Source organism: Mesoplodon bidens, assembly GCF_964165515.1.
Source record: "Mesoplodon bidens genome assembly, chromosome: 3".
Classification (NCBI taxonomy): domain Eukaryota; kingdom Metazoa; phylum Chordata; class Mammalia; order Artiodactyla; family Ziphiidae; genus Mesoplodon; species Mesoplodon bidens.
Window position 1 is genome coordinate 6,393,914 of NC_138178.1, and position 26,294 is coordinate 6,420,207.

The 26,294-nt window shown below is 35.2% G+C and overlaps 1 protein-coding gene across 1 annotated transcript in view; it reads left to right on the forward strand.

Moving 5' to 3' along the window:
- Positions 1–26,294, forward strand: part of MINDY3 (MINDY lysine 48 deubiquitinase 3) — a 96,202-nt gene that overhangs the window by 13,153 nt on the left and 56,755 nt on the right. The window contains exons 3-9 of the mRNA XM_081226759.1: positions 2,460–2,520; positions 4,193–4,366; positions 7,618–7,669; positions 8,542–8,656; positions 11,249–11,322; positions 12,215–12,294; positions 24,687–24,757. Coding sequence (XP_081082885.1) covers positions 2,460–2,520; positions 4,193–4,366; positions 7,618–7,669; positions 8,542–8,656; positions 11,249–11,322; positions 12,215–12,294; positions 24,687–24,757 — 627 coding nt within the window. The remainder of the gene's footprint in view (positions 1–2,459; positions 2,521–4,192; positions 4,367–7,617; positions 7,670–8,541; positions 8,657–11,248; positions 11,323–12,214; positions 12,295–24,686; positions 24,758–26,294) is intronic.

A 26,294-nucleotide genomic window follows, 5' to 3' on the forward strand; every position in this document is an offset into this window, starting at 1 on the left:
AAAATGGTAGTTATTTTTACAAGTGGGGTTGCTATGTAACAAGGGTTAATTGTAATGTTCAAAACTGTGATGTATCTTTGAGGTAGTAATTTAGCTTCATAGTCATATGAATGTTTTCAATCATAGAAGAATTTTGTTTATATTAATATTTCAATGTAAAAGTCAAAACTAAATTACTAAGAGTAATGAAGGGAAATGTGCGAGTCCAGATATTAAAACTTTTTAAAACTATATAAACTAGAACATGACACTTTTGCTAGAAGAATAGGCATATTATGGAACCCGATAGATAATACAGTAGTAGACTACATGACATATAATAATTTACCAAGAATTAATCACAACCATGATAAGAAGGAATATAAATCAGTGGTGAAATAAAATGTTTACTAAGTGTCACTGATAGGCCTATTTGATAATTTGAGGGGAAAAACTGAATTTAGGTCACCTCATAGCATATACCAAGTTTATTCTTGATATAATACTTAAGCACAGAAAGCTGAAAATAATGCATTACCAACTAAGATGAAAGATGAGTTCCAGGCTCAGAAAAAAATGTGAGGTAATATTAGCAATAAATCAGTGTCTTTCTTATACAGAGAACTCCTACAAATTGGTTAGAAAAACACTAAAACCTCAGAGGTGAAACGGGCAAGTGTATGCAATCATGACAGGTGGTATGATTCTGGACAACCAAAGAATCGAGGTGTCCAACTTCGCTAGGAATCCAAGAAAGTACAAATAAAACTTTAACTAGATTCTATTGCATACTCTTTCTAATCTTTAGATACAAAATAACTGCCAGTGCATATAAGGGTAGGGTGATGCTGGTATACTCAGATATCTCTATGTAGTACAAATTGGTACTTTGACCTAGGGAAGGAATTTTACGTTATAATTGGAACCATGATAATGCAGATTCTTTGATGAGAATAATTGTACTTCTGTGGATCTTTCCTAAAGAAATAATCCTAAATACGGAAAAGGTTGTATTCAAGAAGAAGCTGTTTTTAGAGCAAGTCCAGATATATTTTATATATATTTATATATATATAAAACATATATTTATATATATATTATATATTTTATAGTATAAAAAATTGCAAACAATGTAATGCACAGTAATGTAGTTTAAGCATGGACTAATGTTTAAATAAATTTTAATAGCTTGAATAGCCATTTAGAGATTAAGAGTTAAAGTTATGAATTGTGTGGGAAAACAGAAAAGTGGAAAACAATCACATACCCATTATGCTTCTCACTTAAAATAAAATTTAAAACAGGTATGAAAGGAAGACTGGAAGGAAGTATATCAAAATGCTAATGGTGGTTCTGTTAGTGTTGAAATAATGGTTGTCCCACTTCACCATTCCAGAGTTTTGAGGTGTAGTTATATTTTATGGTTTTTGTTATTGGGAGGGGGATCAGAAGCACTTGGTTGTAGTATTTGTAGATTTTATTTCAACGTGAATATACAGAACGTTACTTATTTTTTTGTTAAAATACTTTGAATTGATTGCTTATTAGGTACCAGGTACTGTGCTAAGTGTATTAATAGTTTATCTCATATAATCCTCACTACAACCTTTTAAAGTTTGCGCTATTATTATTTTTAATTAGTAAAGTAATGAAACCAGGATTCAAATCTAGGTCTGTCTGACTATAAGCAGTCCTCTAATCTGAATACTACTGTTTTCAAATACCTGTGAGTAAGAATCACCATAGTAACCTCTTTTTTCTTGAATCTGCTCCCTAGAGATAAAATAGGTGGAGTGCCAGAATCTGCCTTTTAAATAAACAAGTCAGGTGACTAGGATGCAAATAGCCCTTGAGCTACACTTTGAGAAGGAAACACTGTTATACACTGAGCTGTTATCTATCAAATCACCAATGTAACATAGTTGGCTCACTTAAGGAAAGGTTAGAAATGAGTTTGCTTTTTCTTTGGAATCTTAAAGCTTTATCAGTTAAACCAGGAAGTTAGGAGCTCCTTATAATAAAGTGATGACCTACACCTTGGTCATCTTGTGTCATAAATCAGAGCTAGTAGAGCAGAACCACTTTTGTATTTAGATTTCTTTTCCCCCAAGGAATCAAGGAGAAATATAGATTTTTCCTGGTCTAAAGGGACTTCACTCTGTGAATGGAACAGTAAATTTCTTTAATTTTCCAGTTATGTGGTTATTATTTTGAGTCAATTTTTCTCTTTGACAGAAAATATGTATTATAAAGGAGGAAGAATTGTATGGATCTAGAATCAAGCTTGTAGTATATTCTGAGTAAGTAATTATGCTCAGTTACTGTTGAACGTGAAGGGAAGCCATTTGAAATTTTTATAGCACTATTCAAAAGATCAGAAAGGAGGCGCAAATTAGTTATTTTTTCCATTTTAAAATAAAAGAATGATATAAGATATGTTTATAATGCATTCTAATAATTATTGCTTTAATTGTATAAAGGCATTTCTTTTGAAGAAGCTCCTGTTTTCTTCTGAGAAGTCTTCTTGGAGGGATTGCCAAGGTATGATACCTGTCTTTTATCAACTTTTACTCCATCTTCTATTTTATAGATGATCCATGCAGTATTCATTGGCAGTAATTTAGTTGCAATTATCTGTCTTAAAAAGTAAATTATCAATGGGTTACTTTTTCCTGAGATTTACTTTTTAAATGTTTCAGAAAGTTTCATGGATGACTCCAAATTTTAAAATGTATATTTCCAAATTTGTCTTTCCTAAGAGGTATAAAGACAGGATATTACACTAAGGGAAAAATCCTTTGGGGCATTTCCCTGAACTGTTAAATGATAGCATACTATAAGGATAGTCATATGTTTGTTTTGTCTTATTTAGCTTTAAGCAAAAAGCCAGAATTATCTTTGTATTCCTGCATCTTTTAGTATAACGCCTTACACAATTCAGATAATACCTCAAGTAATTCTGAATTAAATCACAAATGAAGCTTTCATGGCTTCTGCAATATGATTAAGTCAGAGAACTGTATGTGCTACCTGATAATAACAGACATTTGCATCCTGCTTGACAGTTTACAAAGATATTTCCTTCACTTGCACAGTTTTATGTGAACTCATAGTAACTGCTGAAAGAAGGTAGGATATATTATAATTGCGGGCAAAACAGCTTCCATTCCAAACCATGCATGTAGACTCTACTAGTGGTTGTGAACTTGAGTTAAAAGTGTCACTGTCATGTATTTTTAATTAATTAATAGCCGAAATGCAAAATAAATTTGAGGAGAGAAGAAACTATTCAAAAAATACTATTATTAACATGAACACTTTATTAATAAAATTTATAATATTCCTTGCACAGAAATATATTCATATGGATAAAAAAATGAATGTAGCATTGTCATAAATGTCATAAACGCTGTGGTGGCTAGAGGGTGAATGGCACAGTTCCTGTCTTTAAAGAACTTTTAATTAGGAGAAAGAGAAAGCTTGTTCCAGCATAAAATTTTACATAGGATGTGTATACATCTTATCCCCTTTGTTTGAAAGTTTCAGAAAATGGTACTACTTCTGGAGATTAATACTGCTTGAAAGGGGGAGGGTGGCTAAGGTTCAGGAAGAAATTGCGCATTTGTGCTATTTTCTGTAAATGTCTAATGCTCAAATCACTGCAATACAGTATTGGTGGTTTCTGTATTATGCAGTATAACCGCTGTGGCCTCTGCTAATGTAATGGATGGTGGTATTGTATGTGCTGACGGTGTGTTATCTTATTATCCTTTTACCCCTGTGGGACTGGGAGATTAAAGACATTAGACTAATTCAGAAATGGGGAAAAACAGAGGTCTCAGCAGGCCCATATGCTGGCCTGGTTCTACAATAAAGGAATCCTCATGGCTGAAAGGCTCCGTTTGCAGCCTAAGAAAGGGGCGATCAGTATCAGGTTATTCCACGTAGCATATTCTTTCTTCTGATGTTTAATTCTGCATTTTCCAGGATTCTTTTTTTTCATTAATGGAAATATTTAACAGAGGTGACATTTTAACCCTCAAGCACATTGTTTTTCTGAACTGTAGTTTAAGATCAGTGGTTTACGGATTTTTCCCCCACTAAAAATGCTTGATTTTCATCATTAAATTAATGCATTCTTAATATTGTTATTTATGACAGGATTTTTTTCCCTACAGACAACCGTTATAACTTACCCTTTGGTTATTTTTAGAGGGAGAGCAGAAGGAACTCCTTTGTCACACCTTATGTGCTATTTTAGAAAGTGCTTGTTGTAGCGACTCTGGACCATACTGCTTGGCTTCATGGTTAAGAGGAAAGACGGCTGAAGAGACTGCTGGTCTTCCTGGGAGTCCTGCACAGTCTAGCTGCCAAGTGGACCATTCTTGTAAGATACACTTTGATTTCCTGAAGTAATTTCTTGTATGTTTGTTTAAATAAAACTATTGAAAATTTTAAAGGAAAAAAGCTTTAAACATTTTATAAGGTCTCTTTTTTAGCCTAAGCTTATTTCATGAGCTTTGTTAGTATTTTTCATTTCCCTTTTGATTATTTTAATTAACTAGAGGATGTTACATTGTTTATTTTTTCTTTCATTTTTGAAAAAACAGGAAATGCATCTAAAAATAAACTTACGTAAAAGTTGTAGTTAACTTCTGCTTGATGACAATCTCTTTTGAGCTTTGGAAGTCGCATTTAGAAAGCTTAAATAACATGTTTCCATATTCTTTCATTTCAAATACCTTAATGTTTTCTCTGGTATTGGGGAAAAAGGAGATTTTTTTTTTAACATTAGAAAATGTCTTAAATATCTTTAGTTGTTTCCTAAAGTGAAGAAGGGGACGTTTTTCTTCACTATGTGTTGTTTCTTCTCCTCCTGAACTTTTTGGACATGGTTACTATGGATGAATTATTTTAAAAGATAGTTTTAATTTTGCATTCATTTAAGTTTTTCATACTTTGAAGGTTTCTCTTTAAGATAAATTAAATAACAGCTGTTCTCATTCACAAGAATTCTGTGGTCTTTAGTATTTGAAAATTCTTACATAGTTGACCTAAAAACTGCCAAAATGAGCTAGTAAAATGGAGACTTCTGATGGTACAGAAACTAGATAAAAACAGTTGCTTTTCTGGTTTTCTTTGCAGGAATTAACTTGCCAGTAGGTTGCTTTTGATAATTGGTAGTTCCAGGTGCTTATATTGAATAAGTGACTTAATCTACCTGTGATACAATCCATTAACTATCATCTCTGTGGAACTTGTTTTTAGAGAAACTAGACACCCAGTTTCTAGAAAGTAGATTTCAGTTGCTTGAGATGCACACCTGGCTTTCCTGGGGGGATTGTCTGTGAGGCACATTGCCTCCTTGAGCTGAACTATCTCTGTGATGTCAGCGCCTTCTCTCTCTCACCTTTGCAGTTACAGTGGCAGATTCTACTAATAGTGCATTTGCAAGGAATAATTTTTAAAATTTAAACAGTTGAATGGCATTTCCTTTTCAGGCCTTTCAAACATAGCCTTTCAAAGAGAATTTAATATATTTTTAGAGTTGATAATGACAGTTGAAGAAAACAAGTGGAAAGTATTCACAAGGTTGATAGTCAAAAAATGTGTCATCGATACTGGTTTTAAAACACTTTCCACGTTTTACTGGCTTGCATGTAAGCATGGTTAAAAGTGTTGTTTAAGATACTAAAATTTTAATAGGAGTAATTGAACTAGTTAGAAGTGGTTTTAAAGAATATGCGCTTAAAACTGGTCTACGTATTAATATATAAGAAAATAGTGAGATCTTTTCTTGTAACATTTTTCATTAGTATCTTAGTATACTGTGTGCTCCCTGGGATGTGCTGTACATTTCTGTGTTGATAGGCTAAATCGCTTTAGGTTAAATGGCCTCATGATTCATTAACTTTGGCACTTCAGTAATTAATTTAGGTGGGCATATTATATTGAATTCCCCTCCAAAAGACATAGTTTAGTAATTTTCCAATTTACTTTGTCTCATTTTAAAAATGGACATGAAATGAAACTATATTTTATATTTGTTTTTAATGTGGTATAAATTTGAAAAGTTTTGGTAGCTGAAAATTTGAAAATTCACCTTAGATGTTGACAGTGAAATGAACTTATATTAAAATTTTTATTCCATATAACAATCTGTTTTACCTGTTCCTTCCTTTATTCCCAGCTATGTTCTTTTTCTTGTGTTATATTTTTCCACCATCCTGCCTGCTAAGCTTTTTATTTTGCTTGCCTCTTTTCTCTAAATTACTATCTTGATGTCAGCTTTCATAGTATATACCCAGTAAAATGATTTAGATAATCAGGCACTGCAGAACAATTACGGTTTGGAAAAGATTAGGTAGAATTTTTATTTTATCCTGAAATTTTAAAAATGAACTGTTTTCCTCCTTGTCAGTATTAACATTCTGTACAAACATTAATTTCATTGGCTTGTGTGGTGTGTAGTTTTGGCTTTTGGTAATGCACACTTGTTTGCAATAGTGAATATTCAGGTTCAATTTCAGTTTGTTTCCCACACACAAATCAAATGATTATTTAAATGAATCCTTTTGGCCTTCTAAAGATTTAAAAAAGTAATTTGAAACATTTGAAAATTAAAACTGGATTTTGGAAGGCTAGAATAATGTGACATTTTACATTGTAAATCAAAATTTTAATTTTGATTTCATAAGAAATCAATTCAGTTCTCTAGTGAGAATTAATATTTGAAAGTACTAAGATTTACTGTATAAAATATATATGAAATTGTCCACTGTGATAAATGAGAGTAGGCATTTTGATCCGTGTAGGATATCTTTAAAGACTTCATCTTTGGGCAGCCGAGACTATCTGGGTTCGGATCTCAGCTCAGCTGTTTATTGCTTTGTGCTCTTGGGAGGATTCTTCTCTGGGCTTCAGGTTCCTCCTCTGTAAAATGGGGTAATAGGGTTGTTTGAGGATTAAATGAGGTTGAGGCCCGTAGAGCATTTAGAAAGGGGCCTGGCCCTTAGAAAAGTGTTAAGTAAGCTTTACCTTTGATTTCTTAAAAATTTATAATTGTCCTGTATTAATAAACATAATCTAAATAAGTTACTGAAAACTTCCCAACAGTTATACCAATAAACGCGGAAACAAACTTAAAGTTGTCGTTGAACCTGTGTACTTTCAAAGCGCTCTGCCTTTGTATATATATCTGTTTAATAATTAAGCATCAAGCCTAAAGATTTTATATTATGTAGGAGGAAGGTTAGCTATGAGGATTTTACTTGGCGCTATGAACTGAAAGATTATTTAAAGTGCAGGACACATTACAACTATGTGTGAAGCACTATGATTGTCAATAATTTCTCATATTTTAACGATTTCAGCACAACTGAATTAAAAAAGAAATGTTTATTATTTAATCACCCTTCTCCATTCTCAGGATTAAATCCATTTTAGTTAAAAATCATGGTAACTAAGATGTTGAAATACAAATTTATGTTACAGTAAAGTTGAAAATAAGCTGAGAATTTTAAGGGAGTAAGGAAAGAGGGAAACTTTTAATTGCTTGAAAGTATTTACAGCCTGCTGTGTGTATCTTGTGTCATTTATTTGCCATGTGTAGTGCTGAAAAGTGTCTTTTATGTATAGCTGCCTTGGCTGTCGAAGAGCTTGGCTTTGAGCGATTTCATGCATTAATTCAGTAAGTAACGTTGAAACATTTAAAATACTTACCTTGTGGACACGTTGCCATTTTAAGTCTGTTCATACTGTGGAAAGGTAGTTAGATTTGTATGCTTGAGGATTAATTTGTTTTCAGATTTCAAAAAAAAACTAATTTGTAAATGTGTACTTAAAATATTCTGATTCCCAAATTAACTATGGAAATATACCCTTTCATAACATTAAAAGCTTTTTCATCATTATAATGAAAAAATCATTTTAACTTCTGAGTGAATATAAAGATTTCTAGTGTGATAAATATTTGCATTATTATTTATTGTTTGCCAAAATATGCTTTCTATAATTTTCATTAAAAGTGCCATATTTTCATCAGAGTATTTAAATTTTTTGTTATAAAATAAAAGGTAAGGATAGCTATGTTGATAGAATTACAGGTGGCATTTGATTTGCAATATAACATTATGTTAAAAGAAGCCACAAATGTACACCTTATCTTTGGTGTTCAGGTATTTGTTAAATAATTTTCAGGCTTTAAAAAGTCAAGTTTTCTTTGTTCTTAACCATGTCCTAGAAGAGGGCCACCTCATTCCTTAAATAACTGTATGATCATTGAAGAAGTTGTTATTGCCAGACAGTTCACCTAAGAGATGAAGAGGTCCCTACTATGTAGGCATTCTATTTTAATGGTATCTATTATAGATAGTGACAGTTGTCAGCAGTAGCTTTTGCCTTTAATGGCTAAATTTGTATTTGAAAATTTGATACACTTACAAAAATCTCCTGTTTGTATGTATGTATCTTAATGTAGAAGACAATTAAAAATTTTTCCTATTTATGAATGTAGTCAGTCTCATCGTGGTGTTAATACTTAATTCTTTTCCCCCTCCCCAGAAAAAGATCATTCAGAAGTTTATCAGAATTAAAAGATGCTGTCTTGGACCAGTATTCAGTGTGGGGAAACAAATTTGGAGTATTGCTTTTTCTGTATTCTGTGTTACTGACAAAGGTTTGTTGAAGAAGATACTTCTTCTCTTTTTTATTAGTTTGAGTTTAGTATTTTTCCTGAGGTGAAGAGAAATTTTATTCTTCATGTTGTTTCTAAATCTCAGAATTAAAATCTCTTATGCTGATAATGAAGAATTGACTTCTCTTTCTTCACTCATCTGTTACTTAACCACTTTCCAGCTTTCACCCATGATCTTCTGGACTGCAGAGATTATCAGTAATGTTCTAATGATGAAGAACAGTCAGTTCTTTGGAATTTAATTTTCTTTGATATTAGCAGTTTCTGGCACTTGACCCCTTTACCCCTTCTGGAAGCTCTTTCTAAACCCCACTCCCTTCTTAACTTACCTGATACATCACTAGTTCTCTTTCTGTAATGCCTCATAATTACATTTTTGCTTATAGCTTCATTTCCATCTTTTCCTGTTGTTTACCTTTTATTCTCTCAGCTTACCTTTATGTGGTTAATTCCAACATGTACACTTCCAGTCCTACCCTTTTCCCCAAATGCCAACCTCACATCTCTAGCAGCCTGTTAAGTCTCAGTTATCCTGCTAGATTTGCTGTATCTGAAATCAGACGTCATTCATTTGACAAATGTTTATTGGGCATTGACTCTGTGCTAGGAACTAAACTTATAATATGGGATACAGTTTTTTTAAATCATTCTTCTTCAGTGTTGTAAACAAACAAAAAAAAGTGAACACATTAATAGTTACTTCCATCATGGCAGTGTGTTTTGGTGTTTATTTGTTTGTTGCATACACAAAGCATGGTGGGAAATAGGTGAAGGGATGCCAAAGTTCATTTGGTGAAGTCCAGGGCAGACCTTGTATTGTAGGGATCATTTGATGGATGAGGAGAAGTTTTCTGGACGGAATAGCTGTGGGAAGATATTCCAAGCTGTGGGAACTGCAAGTATAAAGGCTTACGATTATGCCTTTGTAATTGGGGATATAACACACATTTGGGAAACTCTAAGTAGTTCAGTATTAGTGTAGCATAATATACCAGAAAGGCAATTGTGGAAGATGAGACTGGGCATTTACATAGAAAAGACTCAGAATATGGAGATCCTTGTATACTGTGCAGAAATACTTAGGATTTCCTTTCATGCGGCCAAACTTAGAACAAAACAAAAATTGTGAACAATGGGGTAACGAGATCTTTTTGTTGATAAAAGATTCTTAAAATTGGTATGAGAGTTGTACTGGAGGGGGTTGGTGTGTGGAGTACAAGACTAGAGTCAGGAAAAAGTGGAAAAGTAGTTACTGCAATAGGTGAACCTAAGCCAGAGCCGTGACCATGGAAAAGAAAAGGAGCCTGTTTAGAAGCATGTTTTAAACTTAGAAACTTTAACACATTTAGGAGAATATTTAAGAGAAGGAACTTAAAGTACTTGGTAGTTCGTTAGCAGTGGGGAATGGCACTTGTGGAGGTATCTAAGATGACTGGTTTCTTATGAGTTCGCTGTGACCGTTCAGTATTCTACCAGTTTTTTATGCTCAAAAATGTTGATGCCTCCTCTGTCTCTTGTCCTTTACAGCCAATAAAACCATCATGTCTGGTTGTTCTTCCTTGAGCTGGTCTTTAAAACGATGAGCCCTCTCTCCCCAGTAATTATGTCATTTGCTCATATTATTCATCATGGCTGTATCATAGTCTGTTTTGTATAGTTGTTTACGAAGAAGGCCAGTGCAAGATCTCACACTTGTTTGTATCCTTCTATAATATTTACACAATCATTACTATTTTGATTATTGACTATCATCTCTTTAATTCTTAGAAATGGCCTGTTGTCAGATAGAACCAATGGTTACAGTTAGGTGAATAGCACAATGAATGGCAGTTTATGTTTGTCATTTTGGAATTGATGGAGTTAAAATGCCTAGCTCTTCTTGTACTTATCCAGTATCTAGACGTCAGGGATTTGGATGCTCTTTTGGGGGATTAAAAATATCTGAAAATTGGCTTTCAGGAAAATAGGAAGCTTCCTGCCCCCCTAGTATACATTTTATTTTGTCAGTGCATGTTTGAATTACCAATATGTAAGAACACACAATCAGAAGCAAACCTTCCATTTTCTTATGTACCAGATATACCTGTTGTGTATTTAAATTCATATCTTTATCAGCATTCATGTGTGTATGTATTTAGTGCCAATAAGTTTTTTTAATGATCTAAGAAAATACACATCAGACGCCTTAGCAGGTATATTAGGTTTGAATACAGTTTCACCTGAAGTTAAGTGAGTATTAACTTTCGGACACAATAATTTTCTCCTCCCTCCTCTTGAAGCTTAAACATTCTTTTTCTCTCTCTACCCCTTTAACCCACATACCAACATTGGATCTGTTACCTGTGTTCTTATGTAGAGCCCATGGAAGAAAAGAAAAGATTCTTAGACTGACTACTACTCACCATTATCATCTCAAATGCACCCCCCATTTCAAATCTGGGTAATTCTTTGGGAGAAAAGTTAATTAAGTAATTGTGTTTTATTAATTTATAGTATAAATTGATCAGTTTTTAAACTACCATAATTTTCATTTTTAGTTTTTAAAATAAGCCAATGAATTCTTGGTTTCTTTAGGGCATTGAAAACATAAAAAATGAAATTGAAGATTCAAGTGAACCTTTGATAGATCCTGTGTATGGACATGGCAGGTAATTAACTAAAATCTATTATTTCCTCATAGGGACTTTTGTTTTTAGGGACTTGACCTCAGATAAAACACTACTGGGTCAGATAATTTTGTCTTTCAGTGCTAGCAGCGTAGCGTGTATGAACTTGAGCAGTCTTATGCTTTATGCAGTGTTTGCTTTAGGTATGAAGTGTCAAGTTCCACTTTAGGTTTATGTGTGCATTGGATTTATTATAGGAAATATTTTAAGATGACACTGGGGATATTTTAACAAATTCTGCTTGATATTCTGTTCATGAAATTTTCTAATAGATGAAATTGACTCATTTCGACTTAGAAATAAGTATACCCTTATTTGTAAATGCTTTCCTGCTTGGGTGAAAAAATTTTTTTATTTATTTTTCTCTGAGAATACCCTCCCTCTCAAGCTCTTTATAGCTATTTGTACTAAAATTAATAGCACAGTGATCGATTGTTAACTCACTCTAAAACATAAGTCCTTTTCTTTAGATCTTTCTGCCTCAGGGGTTAAAATTTACGTATCTTCCATCAAACACAAATCTTACAATTACATATATATTTTTTAAGACGATTATAAATATTAAGTAAAGTGTTAGTCTAAGTATCGTTTTTTCTCATCCATTTAAATACGATGTCTTGGAAAAAGTTGTTAAGTTTATATGCACATGTAGAACAATAGATACCATTGCGGTGATACAGCAAGTGACACATTTAGCAAGGTAGTTGTTCAGCAAAGTACATAAAATGAGAACTATAAAGTTTCTCTCTAACTTGGTTTTCTAAACAATATAATTTAATGCAAAAAGTCATTATTTTATGCCTTACCTTAGGAATCATTTGTTTTGAAAATTAGTGTATTCATATTTTAATTACTTTTTAATTTTTGTTAATAGCCAAAGTTTAATTAACCTCCTTCTAACGGGACACGCAGTTTCTAACGTATGGGACGGTGATAGAGAATGCTCAGGAATGAGTAAGTATGTTCTTCATTGTGTTCATCTCGTTTATGATTAATATTTCACTAGAATACAGTTGATGGTTAATTAATCTGTTTAGTGGCTCTGCGTTACTTAGAGGTTAAGATAAATGCTTTATTATAGGAGAATCCCTTACAGTTTTCAAGGTGCTGTAATGTGAAGAGCGTAGACTTTGGAGGCAGACAAACTTGGGTTCAAATCCCAAGTGCATGACTTGAGTCAAGTTACTTCTCAAGCCTTTAGTTTTCTCTAGTATAAAACTAGGATTGTAGGACTAACTTCTTTAGAAAAAGTAATAAATAATCCTCTTAATATACGTAAAGTTAGTACATATTTATCCAGTGGTATCTGTGAGTCTGGAACGCTATTGCATTTTGCTTGAAATTGAGAATTACAAGTATTGTGATTTAAAATATTTGCTTTAAGAGGCTAGTGGGTTTTTTCCTGTATTACATTTAATGTTCGTAATTTCCTTTAAAATGTGGGGCACATTTAAGTTTTTCTGAGCATTTTAAACCACCATCGCCTCCATTTCTGGCCTTCATCATTTCTTGCCTGTAGCTTCATGTTGTTGCCAGGGATGTTGGCATGAAACCCCTTTGGCCAGGCCATCCAGTAGGCAGGGCTGACACACAGCCCTGAAGAGATTCCCTTTGGTTTGTTCTTACTCAGTCAGCCTGCTTTCATTTCTACTGAATAACTGCCATGTACCTCCTCTTGAAGTATGTGGTTCAGAACAGAAAGCATCATGGCTCACAGGGAAATTTATTTTTTCTTCTATAATTAGATAAAACTGTCACCAAATGACAGAAGCAAAGATTATGATTGAGAAAATAATAGTTACTGCTTTTTGCTCCCATTTAAATGAGTGAATCTTGATCTTAAATTTGAAGTTCTCTCAAATTTTAGAAAGACACATAGTTAACAGAAACATGAAAGAATACAATAGTAAGGGAAAAAATCAGTAAAAATTAATGAATTTCAAAATTAAAAAGCACCTTAACACAATCCAACCCTTCATTTTACTGTTTAAGAGATTTAAGAGCTACCCTTCCTTCTTACGTTAGATAATATATGCAAAATTATCTGAGTGATGAGGTTAGAATGAGAACCTAATTTAGGTGACTTCTGGTAAAGGTCAAAACTTAAACAGTAAAATTCACTGACAAAAAAGTAGCCAGGTTATCTTGCTCTGTTTTTTTTGTTTTTTGTTTTTTGTTTTTTTTTTTTTTTTTGGTAATTGAGCCCATCGCCCATCCTTTTTTTTTTTTTTTTTTTTTTTTTTTTTTTTTGCGGTACGCGGGCCTCTCACTGTTGTGGCCTCTCCCGTTGCGGAGCACAGGCTCTGGACGTGCAGGCTCAGCGGCCATGGCTCATGGGCCCAGCCGCTCCACGGTATGTGGGATCCTCCCGGACCGGGGCATGAACCCGTGTCCCCTGCATCGGCAGGCGGACTCTCAACCACTGCGCCACCAGGGAAGCCCCCATCCTATTCTTGAGCCCTCATTCTGATTGATAGCTGAAAGTATTTAATCCTGCTGGTTAAAGGCATGTCAGCCTCTCAAGTCTCCCATAGGCTCTTCTTCATGCTGTGTACTTCCTTTATAGGATATTGGTCAATTATTCCAGTTTAGGTTCTTGATGTGTACTAATTCATCCTTTTCTGTTTCTTGAAATATTAGCTTTCAAAGCTGTTGTCTTGCTGTGGATTTTTTTTAAACTATAGTTTAAATGTCAAAACTAAGCAATGACTTTGAAATAATTATCTTGGAAAAGAAAATAGGCAGGGTATATTTCTTTGCATTCTCTGCGATTAAGTGTGCATTTTCCCTTAATCGTTAGGAATGTTGACTTAAGGTTGAATCTGTTTTCAGTCACCAAACTTACAATAAAAATCCATACATTCATTCAGCATTTATTGGATATTTTTCTGTCTGACAACATGGGAGGAGGTTGTGATATATGTAATATACAAAGAAAAATTATAATTAAAGAGTTACTAGTTTTATAAATCTTTAGGCAAGCTGCTTTACTTCTCTTGGCTAATAGGGAGGTAATATCATCCTCAAAGGGTTGTTAGATTGTAAAGACTAAGGTTAAATTTCTAAAATGCCTCAACTGACCCATGGGAAGAACTTGGCTTTCCCTCAAAAGAGGAAAACAAGAACATGCACACAAATAACTATAATGCGAGGTAAAATGAAGCATGTTGAAATAAAGTGTTATAGAATTCAGGGGAAGGAGAAAACCTTTGTGATAGGTGGAGAGCCGTAAAGTAAGAGTTACCCTTTTAATGGGACCACGTGGAATGAGAGAGAGGGAAAAATATAGGTTGTGTGTCTAGGGACAGGGAGACAGATGAGTCTGATTAAAACAGTGTATCTTAATCCCGACTATGTGTTATCACTTAGGGTGCCTAAGAGTAAGTCAGTGCTCAGGCCACAGCTGAGAATAAATAAACAAATTAGAATTTCTAGGTAGTGGGGTCTGGACATGGATCATTTTAAAATTACCCCTAGATGAGTTTAATGTGCAGCCAGGTTTGAGGAGACAAGAGCATTGACTTCTGTGAAGGAGACAGTGGGAGGGAAGATCATAAACGTAGGGCTGGGTAAGAACCCAGAGGATCTTGATTCGAAGAAGTTCAAACATTAGCTGGCAAACGTTAGGAAGAGAGTCATTGAAGGCATTTAAACAGAGCAATAACGTGAGACACAAGATAAGAACGCTAATCTGTCAGCTTGTAGAATGCATTGGAAGGGAATGGGATGACAAGTCGAAAGCTATAGCACATAGTCAAGACAGCTGGGAGGTAAGAAGATGAAATAGGCATGGCAGAGGAAGAGAAACAGAGGCACTAGGGTTTAGGTACTTTGTGCTAAGCAGTATGTTTTGGATATGTATCTTCTCAATCTCAATATATACAGGTAAGAAAACTGAGGCTCCGATAATTTAGTGATTTTCCCAGTGTCCAACGGCAGGCATACACAGCTTTTGACCATAGCCAAGGCTTGCGCTCAGTCCCCCGTAGCACATTTTCCTCCTGGACCACTCTTCCTCTGTGAAAGAGCCTACAGGAAAGTAGAACTTGTAGAATTCAGCTATGAATTAGACAGATGAGGGTAAGGTACAAATAACCAATAGGTTTTCAAATAAAGTTTATGAATAAATGAACATGTGAAAGAAGCATCATGGGAAGCCAGCTTTAAGTCACTGTGTATGTTTTGGTGACAGAAAACAATCCTTTTCCTCAAGTATTTCATTTTCTTTAAAGAGCAGTTACAACTGTTGACGATTGTTAAGAATGCCCATTATGCAGCAGTGACAAACATTATCTTAACAATGCCAAGCTCTGTTCTTAGTATTTAATGACTGTCTTTTTTTTTTTCCATTTTCTCACTTCGTTCTTATAACTACTCTATGAAGGTCATAGAATAAAGGAAAGTTAAGGCACCGAATTAAGTATCTTGCTTCATCCATACAGTTTAATAAACAGCAGAGCTGGGATTTCAACCACAGTAGTCTGGTTTCCTGCAACCAGCATACTTAATCATCATGATATACAGCCACTTAAACTATACTTAACAGAGTCTTCAGTGTGAAAATAAATATGTAGGATGATGTGGAAGAAGTTTATTTTATTAAGTTTCACAGTAGCCCTGAGAGGTAGTTATTTGCCTCATTTATAGAGGGAAGCTGAGATTGAGAATTTAATCCAAAGATTTTTGTCCCTGATACAGAGTTAGTGAATGAGCTGTGCTGTATCCCTCAATCAAGGCGAATGAGGACTAGAAGTAGGCTATGAATTTAGCAATTAAAAGAGCAATTTAGCTCTTTACTTTAAAAGAGCAATTGAGATAGAAGCCATATCCTAGGGAGTAAATATTTTAGCAGTGTAAGCAAGGAAATTTTGCTGGTGAAAGGATGGAAACAGGAGTTCATTGCCTGGTCAAAATAAGGCCAAGAGATGGTATACACAGGTATTGTTTTAAGGGATAGAAGTCACCTAAATTGTTCGTAAGAAAGGGAACTGCTTTTAATAGAAGAGAGAGTAAATGGAGTCAAGAGTAACAGTGACGTTGGAAGGATGCACAGTTCTTCTGAAACAGGAAGAGTGCTGAGAAAAGAAAAAGGCATTTTGAAATATGCAAGATTTGAAGTGGGAGAACTCTAGAGAGTTTGAAGTTGCTGAGAATGAGTGGACAGAAAGAGGCATATAAAGGAGAGAGAGTTTGAATCAACTGCTGTAAGAAGGAATATAAAGATGGATTATGAAAAGCTTTTCAATGTGCAATCAGAATTATGAGTTGAGATGAGGTTATGTAGAATTATTTAGAGTGGATCTAACCAGTAAAGCTTATAATTAGGCTTTTTCCTAGCAATAATCATCAATCTGGCAGTGGGAAAGAAAATGGACATTACGTGTTTATCCAGGAAAGGCCAAGAAGTTTCAATGAAAGATAAATGGACAGTTTTCTCACCTTTATTTATAAAGGATATCAATGCTTGATCTGTCATATATGTAGTAAACATTTTTTCCCCAGTTTATCTTTTGCCCCTAGTTTATTTTTTATGAACGTTTAGATGGGTCTACCATTTTTGGCTGTTACAAACAATTCTGCAGTGAACATTTGTGTATATATCTCTCTGTTCAAATTCAAGTATTCCTGTAGGATGGATTCCTAAAAGCAGAACGTATGTTAAAAAAATTTAGGGGCTTCCCTGGTGGCGCAGTGGTTGAGAGTCTGCCTGCTGATGCAGGGGACACGGGTTCGAGCCCTGGTCTGGGAAGATCCCACATGCCGCGGAACAACTGGGCCTGTGAGCCACGGCTACTGAGCCTGCGCATCTGGAGCCTGTGCTCCAGCAACAAAAGAGGCATCGATAGTGAGAGGCCCGCGCACCGCGATGAAGAGTGACCCCCCGCTTGCCACAACTAGAGAAAGCCCTCGCACAGAAGTGAAGAACCAACATAGCCAAAAATAAATAAATAAACAAATGTGGGTTTAAAAAAAAAAATTAAAAAAAAAAAAAACTGGAAATAATAAGAGTCCTTTAAAAAAAAAAAAAAAAAAAAAAAAAAATTTAGGCTTCTGGGGCTTCCCTGGTGGCGCAGTGGTTGAGAGTCCGCCTGCCGATGCAGGGGACACGGGTTCGTGCCCCGATCCCGGAAGATCCCACATGCCGCAGAGCGGCTGGGCCCGCGAGCCATGGCCGCTGAGCCTGCGCGTCCGGAGCCTGTGCTCCGCAACGGGAGAGGCCACAGCAGTGAGAGGCCCGCGTACAGCAAAAAAAAAAAAAAAAAAAAAAAAAAAAATTTAGGCTTCTGGGTTTTTTCTTTTTTTTTTTTTAACTAAATGGATTTATTGAGATGTAATTCACATACCGTACACATCTCCCATTTAAAATATACAAGTCACTGGTTTTAGTATGTTAAGAGTTGCGCAGCCATCACCACATCAATTTTAGAACGTTTGTATCATCTCCGCAATAATCCTTGAACCCATTAGCAGTCACTTCCCCCAAACCCTTAGCAGCCATTAATCTACTTCCTGTCTCTGTAGGTTTGCCTGTTCTGGACATTTCTGGTAACAGAATCCTGTCCTTAATAGCTGGTCTTCTGTACCAGCTTCTTTCACTTCGCATAATGTTTTCACGGTTCATCCATGTTTTAGCATGTACCAGCACTCCACTCCATTTTACTGAACAATATTTCATTGTATGCTTTATACCACATTTTCTGTTTTCGTTCATCAGTTGATGGACATTGGGCTTCTTTCCACTTGGTTGTGATGAGTAATGTGGTTAGGAACATTTATGTACAAATGTTTGTGAGAATATGTTTTTATTTTTCTTTAGCATCTTCCCAGGAGTGAAAATCCTGGGTCATATGATAATTCTGTGTTTATTTAACCTTTTAAGGAACACCTGTTAAACTTTGATAGATAATGCCAAATTACCTTCTAAGATTTGCTTTACCAACTAGAGAAGTATAAACTGATGCTTCCAGCACGTAGGAGAGTTCCTGTTTTTCTGCTTACTGGCCGACACTCAGAGCTCTCCGTCTTTAATGTTTCGTCCATCAGTTTATTGACACCTGGTAGCCTGTTTTGATTCATGTTTCTCTGATTCCTAGTGAGGCTGCACTTGATCATCTTTTCATATGTTTCTCAACTTTCAGTGTTTCTTCTTCTGGGAATTGTCTTTTTCTATTTTTTGGCATTTTCGGGGGAGAGGTTATTTATTTTCTTTTATTTACAATTTCTAGGGATGCTTTATAAATTCTTTGTTCTTTCTGTGTTAAATCTGTGTTGCAAATATTTTCTCTCAGCCTTTTCTGTCTCCTTTAACTTTGCCACTGGTATCTTTTATACCAAAGCTTTTCATTTTTATGAGATTAAATCATTTGATCTCTTCTGTTATGGCTTTTGTTTTTAAATTTTTTTCCTTGTATCTGTTTTATGTTTCTCCTACCCAAGATTAAAACTAATACTCTCTAGTATTTTCTTCAATTGCTTTTGTAGATGTTATTTTTTTTAACGTTTAGCTCGTGAATCCATCTGATTATGAGTGGTATGAAGTAGGGATCTATCTTTTTACTTTTTCCCAAAGAATTTCCTAATATCCTAATTCCAGTCAATTCTCCACAGATATGAAGCACCTGCTTTATCAAATAACAGATTTTCCCATAGGTATGAGTCATTTTTTGGAGTCTTCTATTCCACTAATCTATTTGTGAGTTCTTATGCCAAAAGTACACTGGTACATAGTTATATAACACACTTTGATATTTATTAGCACGTTCCCTAATATTGTACTTTTTCAAATTTATCATGGTCCTTTCCATACTATCTATTCCAATTAACTGCTTTTCCAGCTTTTTAATTTCTAGTTTTAAGAAGTCTCTAAACATTTTGCTTGAGGTTACAGTAAGTTTGTGTATTATTTTAGAGAAGTGACATCTTTCCAATATTAGGTCTTCCCATCTAGATAGTTTTTTATATCTTTAAATGAAAGTATATATTGTTGATCATATAGTTCTTGAATTCATGTACATTATTCTACCTCAGTTGTTAAGACTAGCTTCTGCTTCTGCCATAGAGTACAGATAAAACTGCAATAGAACTAATCACTGAATTCATTCTTGGCCACGCCTCAGTCCTTCACAGTAACTAGCCTGGTATTTTAAACACTAAATCTGATCATGATATTCTCTCACTTAAAATCATTCAATAGCTGGCTTCCCCATGCCCTTAAAATAAAGTCCAAACTTCTTAGCAAGGTCTTAAAATCCTTTTGTGGTCTGGCCCCTATTAACCTGCCAGATATCTTCATTTTTACTGTTGCCTGTATTTTGAGCTGAGGTTTTCTTTGATTTTATTTTCCCATAGATCAGTCTTCCCATGGCCTCCTTTCTTTCGTAAACGAATCCCTCAGCATTTGCGTACCCTCTCTTTTTGTATGTATTGTACATTTATTGCTTTCGTATGTTTATTTGATGATTATTTTTATTTTAATGTTTTCTTCATTTTATGGGATTGAAATAGAGTCAGGTCTTATAAATCAGAAACCCACATTCTTCGTTTCTTTTTTCTTTTGATAGAAATCACTATGGCAGTCCTTCCAGGCATAGTTAATTGAAAGCTGATTTAGACTCATGATACATAGACAGTATGAGAATCTAAACTCTGAAGATTAAGATCATTTTGAAATTTTCATATTTTTAAGTAATTAATGTGAATTGCAGTTAGTGGCCAGGTGCTATACAAATTTGAAACGTATTTGGTTTATCAGAATTTATGTGAGGAAAGTCAGAAGTGCTCCTTTTCTCCAAATTCTATTAGTTGTAAAAATATATTAAGTTAGCTGGAACTAAGTTGCCAGACAAAATGCAGGACTCCCATTTAAATTTGAATTTCAAATAAACAATCATTTTTAGTGTAAGTATGTCCCATTCAGTATTTGGAATATGCTTATACTGAAAAATTATATTTTGTATCTGAAATTTATATTTAACTGGGCATCTTTTTATTTGCTAGATCTGGCAGCCCTGGCTAGATGCCAACTCTCTAGCAACCTGACTTCTCAGGGGTACGACAGACAGCTAATAAGGGGGTTTTAAAAAGCTCCTCACTTCAAAAATAGATTTCACAAAGTTTATGGCTCAGATGGCATGCACCTTTACCTATAAGTGAGACAACCAAGCCTTTTTCTGTATTGTATTGTTTTTTATTTTAGGTATTTTAACATCCTTAAAGTCCTCTTTTTCTTTTTTCTCCATATTTTTAACTATAGATTCTTTACCTTACTTACTCAGGGACCCTACATAATCTCACCCCAGCCTAAGTTTTCGGCCATCGTGAACCTGTGCTTGAACAGAATCATGCTACTTGCTTTCATTTCTTTGTTCATGCCACTCCCTGTGCCTGAAGACCTGTATCCCTCGCATCTGTGCTTGTCCAGTCCTTCAGCTCACACTTCATGTGCCCTCCCTTCCCTGGGGCACTTCCTGATTCCCACAGCTGCAGGTCATCCATCCTGCCTCTGAGCACTTTGCCTTCATGGCACTTACCACATTCTCCTTTGTTTTTTTTGGAGGGGGCGAAGGGGTTGAATTTTTTTAACTGTAGTAAGAACATTTAACATGAGATCTATCCTGTAACGAATTTTTAAGTATAGTATTAGCTGTAGGTACAAGATTGTGTAGCAGATCTTTACGACTTACTCATCTTACATAACGGAAAGTCTCTGTCTGTGGAACAGCAGCTCCCCATCTCCTCCCCCTCCCAGCTCCTGGCCAAACCACCGTTGTACTCTCGGCTTCTATGAGTTTGACTATTTTAGAAACCTCATCTAAGTGGAATCATGCAGTATTTCTCCTTCTGTGACTGGCGTATGTCACTTAGCATAAGGTCCTCGAGGTTCATACATGTGCACATATAATAAGATTTCCTTCTTTTGTAAGCCTGAGTAATATTCCATTGTATGGATATTGCACAGTTTCTTTATCCATTCATTTGTTGCTGGAGTTTTAGGTTGTTTCAGTTTCTCAGCTATTGTGAACAGCGCTGCAGTGAGCATGGGAATGCAGGTATCTCTTTGAGATCCTGATTTCATTCTTTTGGACTAAGTACACCGAAGTGGAACTGTTGGATCATATGGTGGTTCTATTTTTAATTTTTTGAGGAACCTCCATCCTGTTTTCCATTTTAGATCCCCACCAGCAGTGTACAAGGATTCAGATTCCACACACCCTCCCCAGCATTTATCTTTCGTGTTCTTGAGAATGGTTAGCCTAACGTTGTGGTTTCAGTTTGCACCTCTCTGATGATCAGTGATGTTTAGCATCTTTCCATATACCGTTGGCCATTTTATGTATTCTTTAGAGAAACGTCTAAGTCCTTTGCCCAGATTTTTTTGTTTTGGCGTCTTGTTTTGTTTTCTGGGTTATTTGGTCTTTAGCAGCTGAGTTGTAGGAGTTCCTTATATATTGTGGATATTAACCCCTCATCAGATACATGGTTTGCAGAGAGGCTCTTTGCTTCTTCGTCTTCACATTCCCAGTGGTACCTTTGTATTCCTGTACTGTGCTTAGCATTGTTCTTTTTCATACCTGGCAGCCAGAGCATGTTTGTTAAATAAATGTAGTGCAGTTATCTGCTTTCCAAGTCAGCGTCAAGTTTGAAAGGCCCAAGAAGGACTTCTGTAGACACCCTGACAGTAGTGAGAAGCGTTAGTTGGGAGTGGAGGAGAAGGGTATAAAAAAGCAAACTCAGGAATATAAAGCTCTGCGTTTAGGTGCAGTGTCACTGACTGAACAGAAGCGTTGATAGACAGTCACCATGATTAGTCTTAAATGCTAGGCTAAGAAAACGAAGTTAGACAGAAAATTCTGAAATGTAATGACTTAATTATTAGAATTTTCTGCAAATGTAAGCAGACTTCTTTGAGACTTATTAAGTCTCTTATAACTAAATTCTGTAAGTTTTAATATGAGGGTAGTATATCCTCACTATAATTACGACTTTGTACAATAATAAATATTCTTAATGATGTACTTTAGCTATCAAAAGAAGATAAAAATTATAAGTACATGTCCTGTTTAAGGAAATAGGAGTTGACACATTTTTAAAATGCTACCATTCAAACAACATACCTAAACATGTGATTACTGACCTAATCTGAACAATTCATTATTCAAGAATTATGAACAGCTAATTTGCTATATTTAGTAGCATGATATTATAAATATACTATTCTAGACATTTGTTTAAAATTCTAAGGAAATAGATGATGTAGTATCAAGTTGTAACACTAGGTGGTGGTAACTGATTTTAGAAATTAAAGTGTGAAAATGTTTCTTAACATGTATTCTTTGAACTTGAAACATTTAGTGCTGCTTACATTTTGGAAGGAAGAGGAGGAAAAACTTTGAAAGGCTGTGGAGTACCATCTCTGCCTATGTGGGCTGCTCACCCTCACTTCCTCTTTTTCCTTTGACGGCTATAATTCAACGATTCTCAGTTGTTGGTCTCATGACCTTTACACTATTAAATATAGTGAGGATCCCAAAAAGCTTTTGCTTATTTGGTTTATAAGAAAATAATAATCACTGGGTTTTTTGTTAAAAATTAAGACTGAGAAATTTTAAAAGATGTATTCATTTTAAAATTACTTTAAATATAAATATTTTTAATTAAACTATCTTCCCAAATAAGAAAAAAATTTCGTAAGAAGAGTGACATTGTTTTAAAATTTTGCAAATCCCTTTAATGTCTAGTTTATTAGCAGACAGCTGGATTCTCATATCTGTTTATAGATTCAATCTGTTGGGAAGTAACGTATCAGTTAGCCTCTGGAAAACCCCACTCTACACTCATGAGAGAGTAAGAGTGAAAAAGACAATAACGTCTTTTCATGTAAATCATTTCAGTTTCATGTAGTCTCTAAAAGGGCCTTAGGCATCCCTAAGGATCGTAACCAAAATTTGGGAACTATCGCTTTGTCTTCTCTGCCTGTAAGAAGTTTGTGGAAAAATACAGACTATATGTATACGTGCCTTCTATTAATTTTGAATTTACAAATCTTGAAGCTTAAACAAGTTCTTGGTTTACACCATCCAGATGTTGTACTTCAGGATACACAATAAAATATTTACAACAAAAGCAAATAAGTTGATATTATTACATTAATTGATAAGAAAAACATAATATCCTAATAGGAAAATGGATGATATATAACCAGATGGTAAAAAGGATGTAGAGTTATATATACATTGTGTTTACAGTGGACATAATTTTTAACTGGAAAAAAACATGCTTTTTAGAAATATGTGTGGACCCAAATTACTATTATAGTGGTACTTGATGTACTTTAGCTGAAAGCTGTAGTCTGAAAAGACTTTATTACCATCACAGTTACATCTCTGATGTGGAATAATCTGTCTTTTCATTTTCTTTGCTTTTTCTGTTCTTTCTTACCCATTTCCATGATGTCAGCTCTCATCTCTATGCGGGTGATTCCCCAAACTTTACACCTAACCCTGATTTCTCTTCCGTGTTCCTGAGCCTTACTTCTAGTTGTGTATCCATCTCTAGCTAGAAGTCCTAATGGCGCCTCAATCCTAGCTTGTCTAAAACCAAACTCATATTCTCTCTTCACGCCACTTTAGAACCTACTTCTTCTTAATTTTTTCTCTTAGTTAATCACCATTTATCAGGTTCCCCAGGCTAGAAACCTTTAAGGAAGCTTTGACAACTTCTTCACACCTTAGATACATTGATTTATCATACTTCTTTGCCATTTCCTCTGCTTTGAATTTTCTTCTTATCCTCTTCTTGGCCTGGAAAATTCCTACATATGCTACAAGATTCAACTCAGATGTTACCACTTGTGTACACCTTCCCTAACACAGTAAGCAGGTGCTTTAATACTACTATAAGATGTGTGTGTTCATGTAAACAGAGCACAGGTTTTTTCATCTGCCTCCTTTGATAAGCTCTTAGCCTTTGTAAAGCAGTTACTGTGTTCTGTTCATCCTTACTTCCCCACTTTTAAGCATGCTGCTTGTGTTTGTTTATAGGAGAGGGGAATGGTATCAAATGTCCATCAAAAGTTAACATTGAATATAAAGTTTTATAAATACCTTTAATGTACATCTGAAGGATCACATTACCCACTACCTAATTTAATGGTATTTTATAATGAGTAGTACTGTCATGATGACTTGATGTGAACTCCTAACAATAAATATATGCTGGGCTTTAAAGTATAGTTTTGGGTAAAAGTAAAAGTTTTGGTGTAGAACATATATATGTGTACATATATATTTACATTGAAGTGCCTTTCAGATTTATATGCTAATGCAGTGCTAACTTTTTTGTTGCAGAACTTCTTGGTATCCATGAACAAGCAGCTGTAGGATTCTTAACACTCATGGAAGCGTTAAGATACTGTAAGGTAAGTTGATTTTTAAGGTACTTTGAATGGTTTGTATTCACACGTCCACTGTTGCAGAGAGCATTTTGCTCGTGGGACACCGTATTTTAGCTCACTACCGACAGTGTGTCCTCTCAGTTCTCTTCTGACCTCCCTTCCTGACCTGACAGGCTTCTCAAGGATGGAGCGAAGCTGGCTGATCATGCTGAGTCTCCTTATTTTTTGAGGCTTGTTCCTTTTTGAGGGTCGGGGTCAGAACCCAGCATGAAATAATTTGTAAAAACAGATATCCATTATCGAATATAAATACAGTTTTGGGTAAACTGAGGGGAAAGAATGCCTAACAGCATGCTTCGCTGAAACAACTGATAATACTTTATCAGGCAAAGAAAAAGAATCTGCTAAATGCCTGAAATTCTAACTTGTGTTTTTCATCTGAAAACTGATTTCACACTAAAAAGCAAAATCTAAGCACTTCACAGCATTAAACTCTTTAACATGTGCTAGAATTAGGAACTGCCCTGAAACTCTCGTTTTTTGATATATATTTCATAGCTTTCCTGCACAATCTGAAATAACTATTGGATATTCCAAATAGTTTTAAATGGAGTTTAAATCGTTAATGATTTGTGCTTAATAAGATGTTCTGATTTGGGGGAAAGAAAGAAGTAGATCTCATATTCTTTTCCATTTTAGAATGGTGGTTCCATAGCAGTGGTTCTGGTGGTGATTATTTTTAGTAACAGTAACGGTGCCTTTCTTTCTTTTTTCCTTTCTTCCTTCCTTCCCTTCCTCCCCTCCCTTTCTTTTTTACCAGACAGCATTCCTCTTTCATGACAACACTTGGACAGGGGTGACACGGATATGATAATCAAATAGGTGTCATCCTGCCCTTATTCATTAGTAGTAATTGTACTGTCAAACAGTAGCAACTCTTATATTTTCAGTGACTTTGACTACACAAGGTAAAGCTATTCTGAGGCAGCTTAGCGACCGGAGAATCAAACTGCGTCTCCTCCTCCCCAGCACACCCACAGACGTTCATATTCCTAAAAGTCTGTGTGCACATAAAAAATGGTAACCACGTAGAGACGATGGATATGTTACTTCGCTTGATTGTGGTGACCTTTTTACGGTGTATACGTATATCCAAGTATCAAGTTGTACACCTTAAATATATACAAAGATACGTCAGTGAAGCTCTTTTCTGAAAAGTGTGTGGTGTGTGTTTTGCAGGCAGATAGGGTGTGAAGATGATATATTTTGAAATCTTCACCCTGTGGCCTTAAGGCCCTGATGGTCTGGATTCTGTCTGTCCTTCCAGAGTTGCGTTGCACTCTCTCCATTGCTGTGCTCCAGCCACGCTGGTCTCCTGTCAGTTTTTCATACACGCCAGGCCCTTTCCTGCCTGATGAGCCTTCATACTTCCTTCATTTCTGCCTGGAATACTCCAGCTCTTAAATGGATGGCTCACTCTCTCCTTCAGACTCTACTTCAGACTGTGCCTCAAAGACCCTTTCCTGGACCATTCCCTCAGTGACTCTTTTTTCACATTATT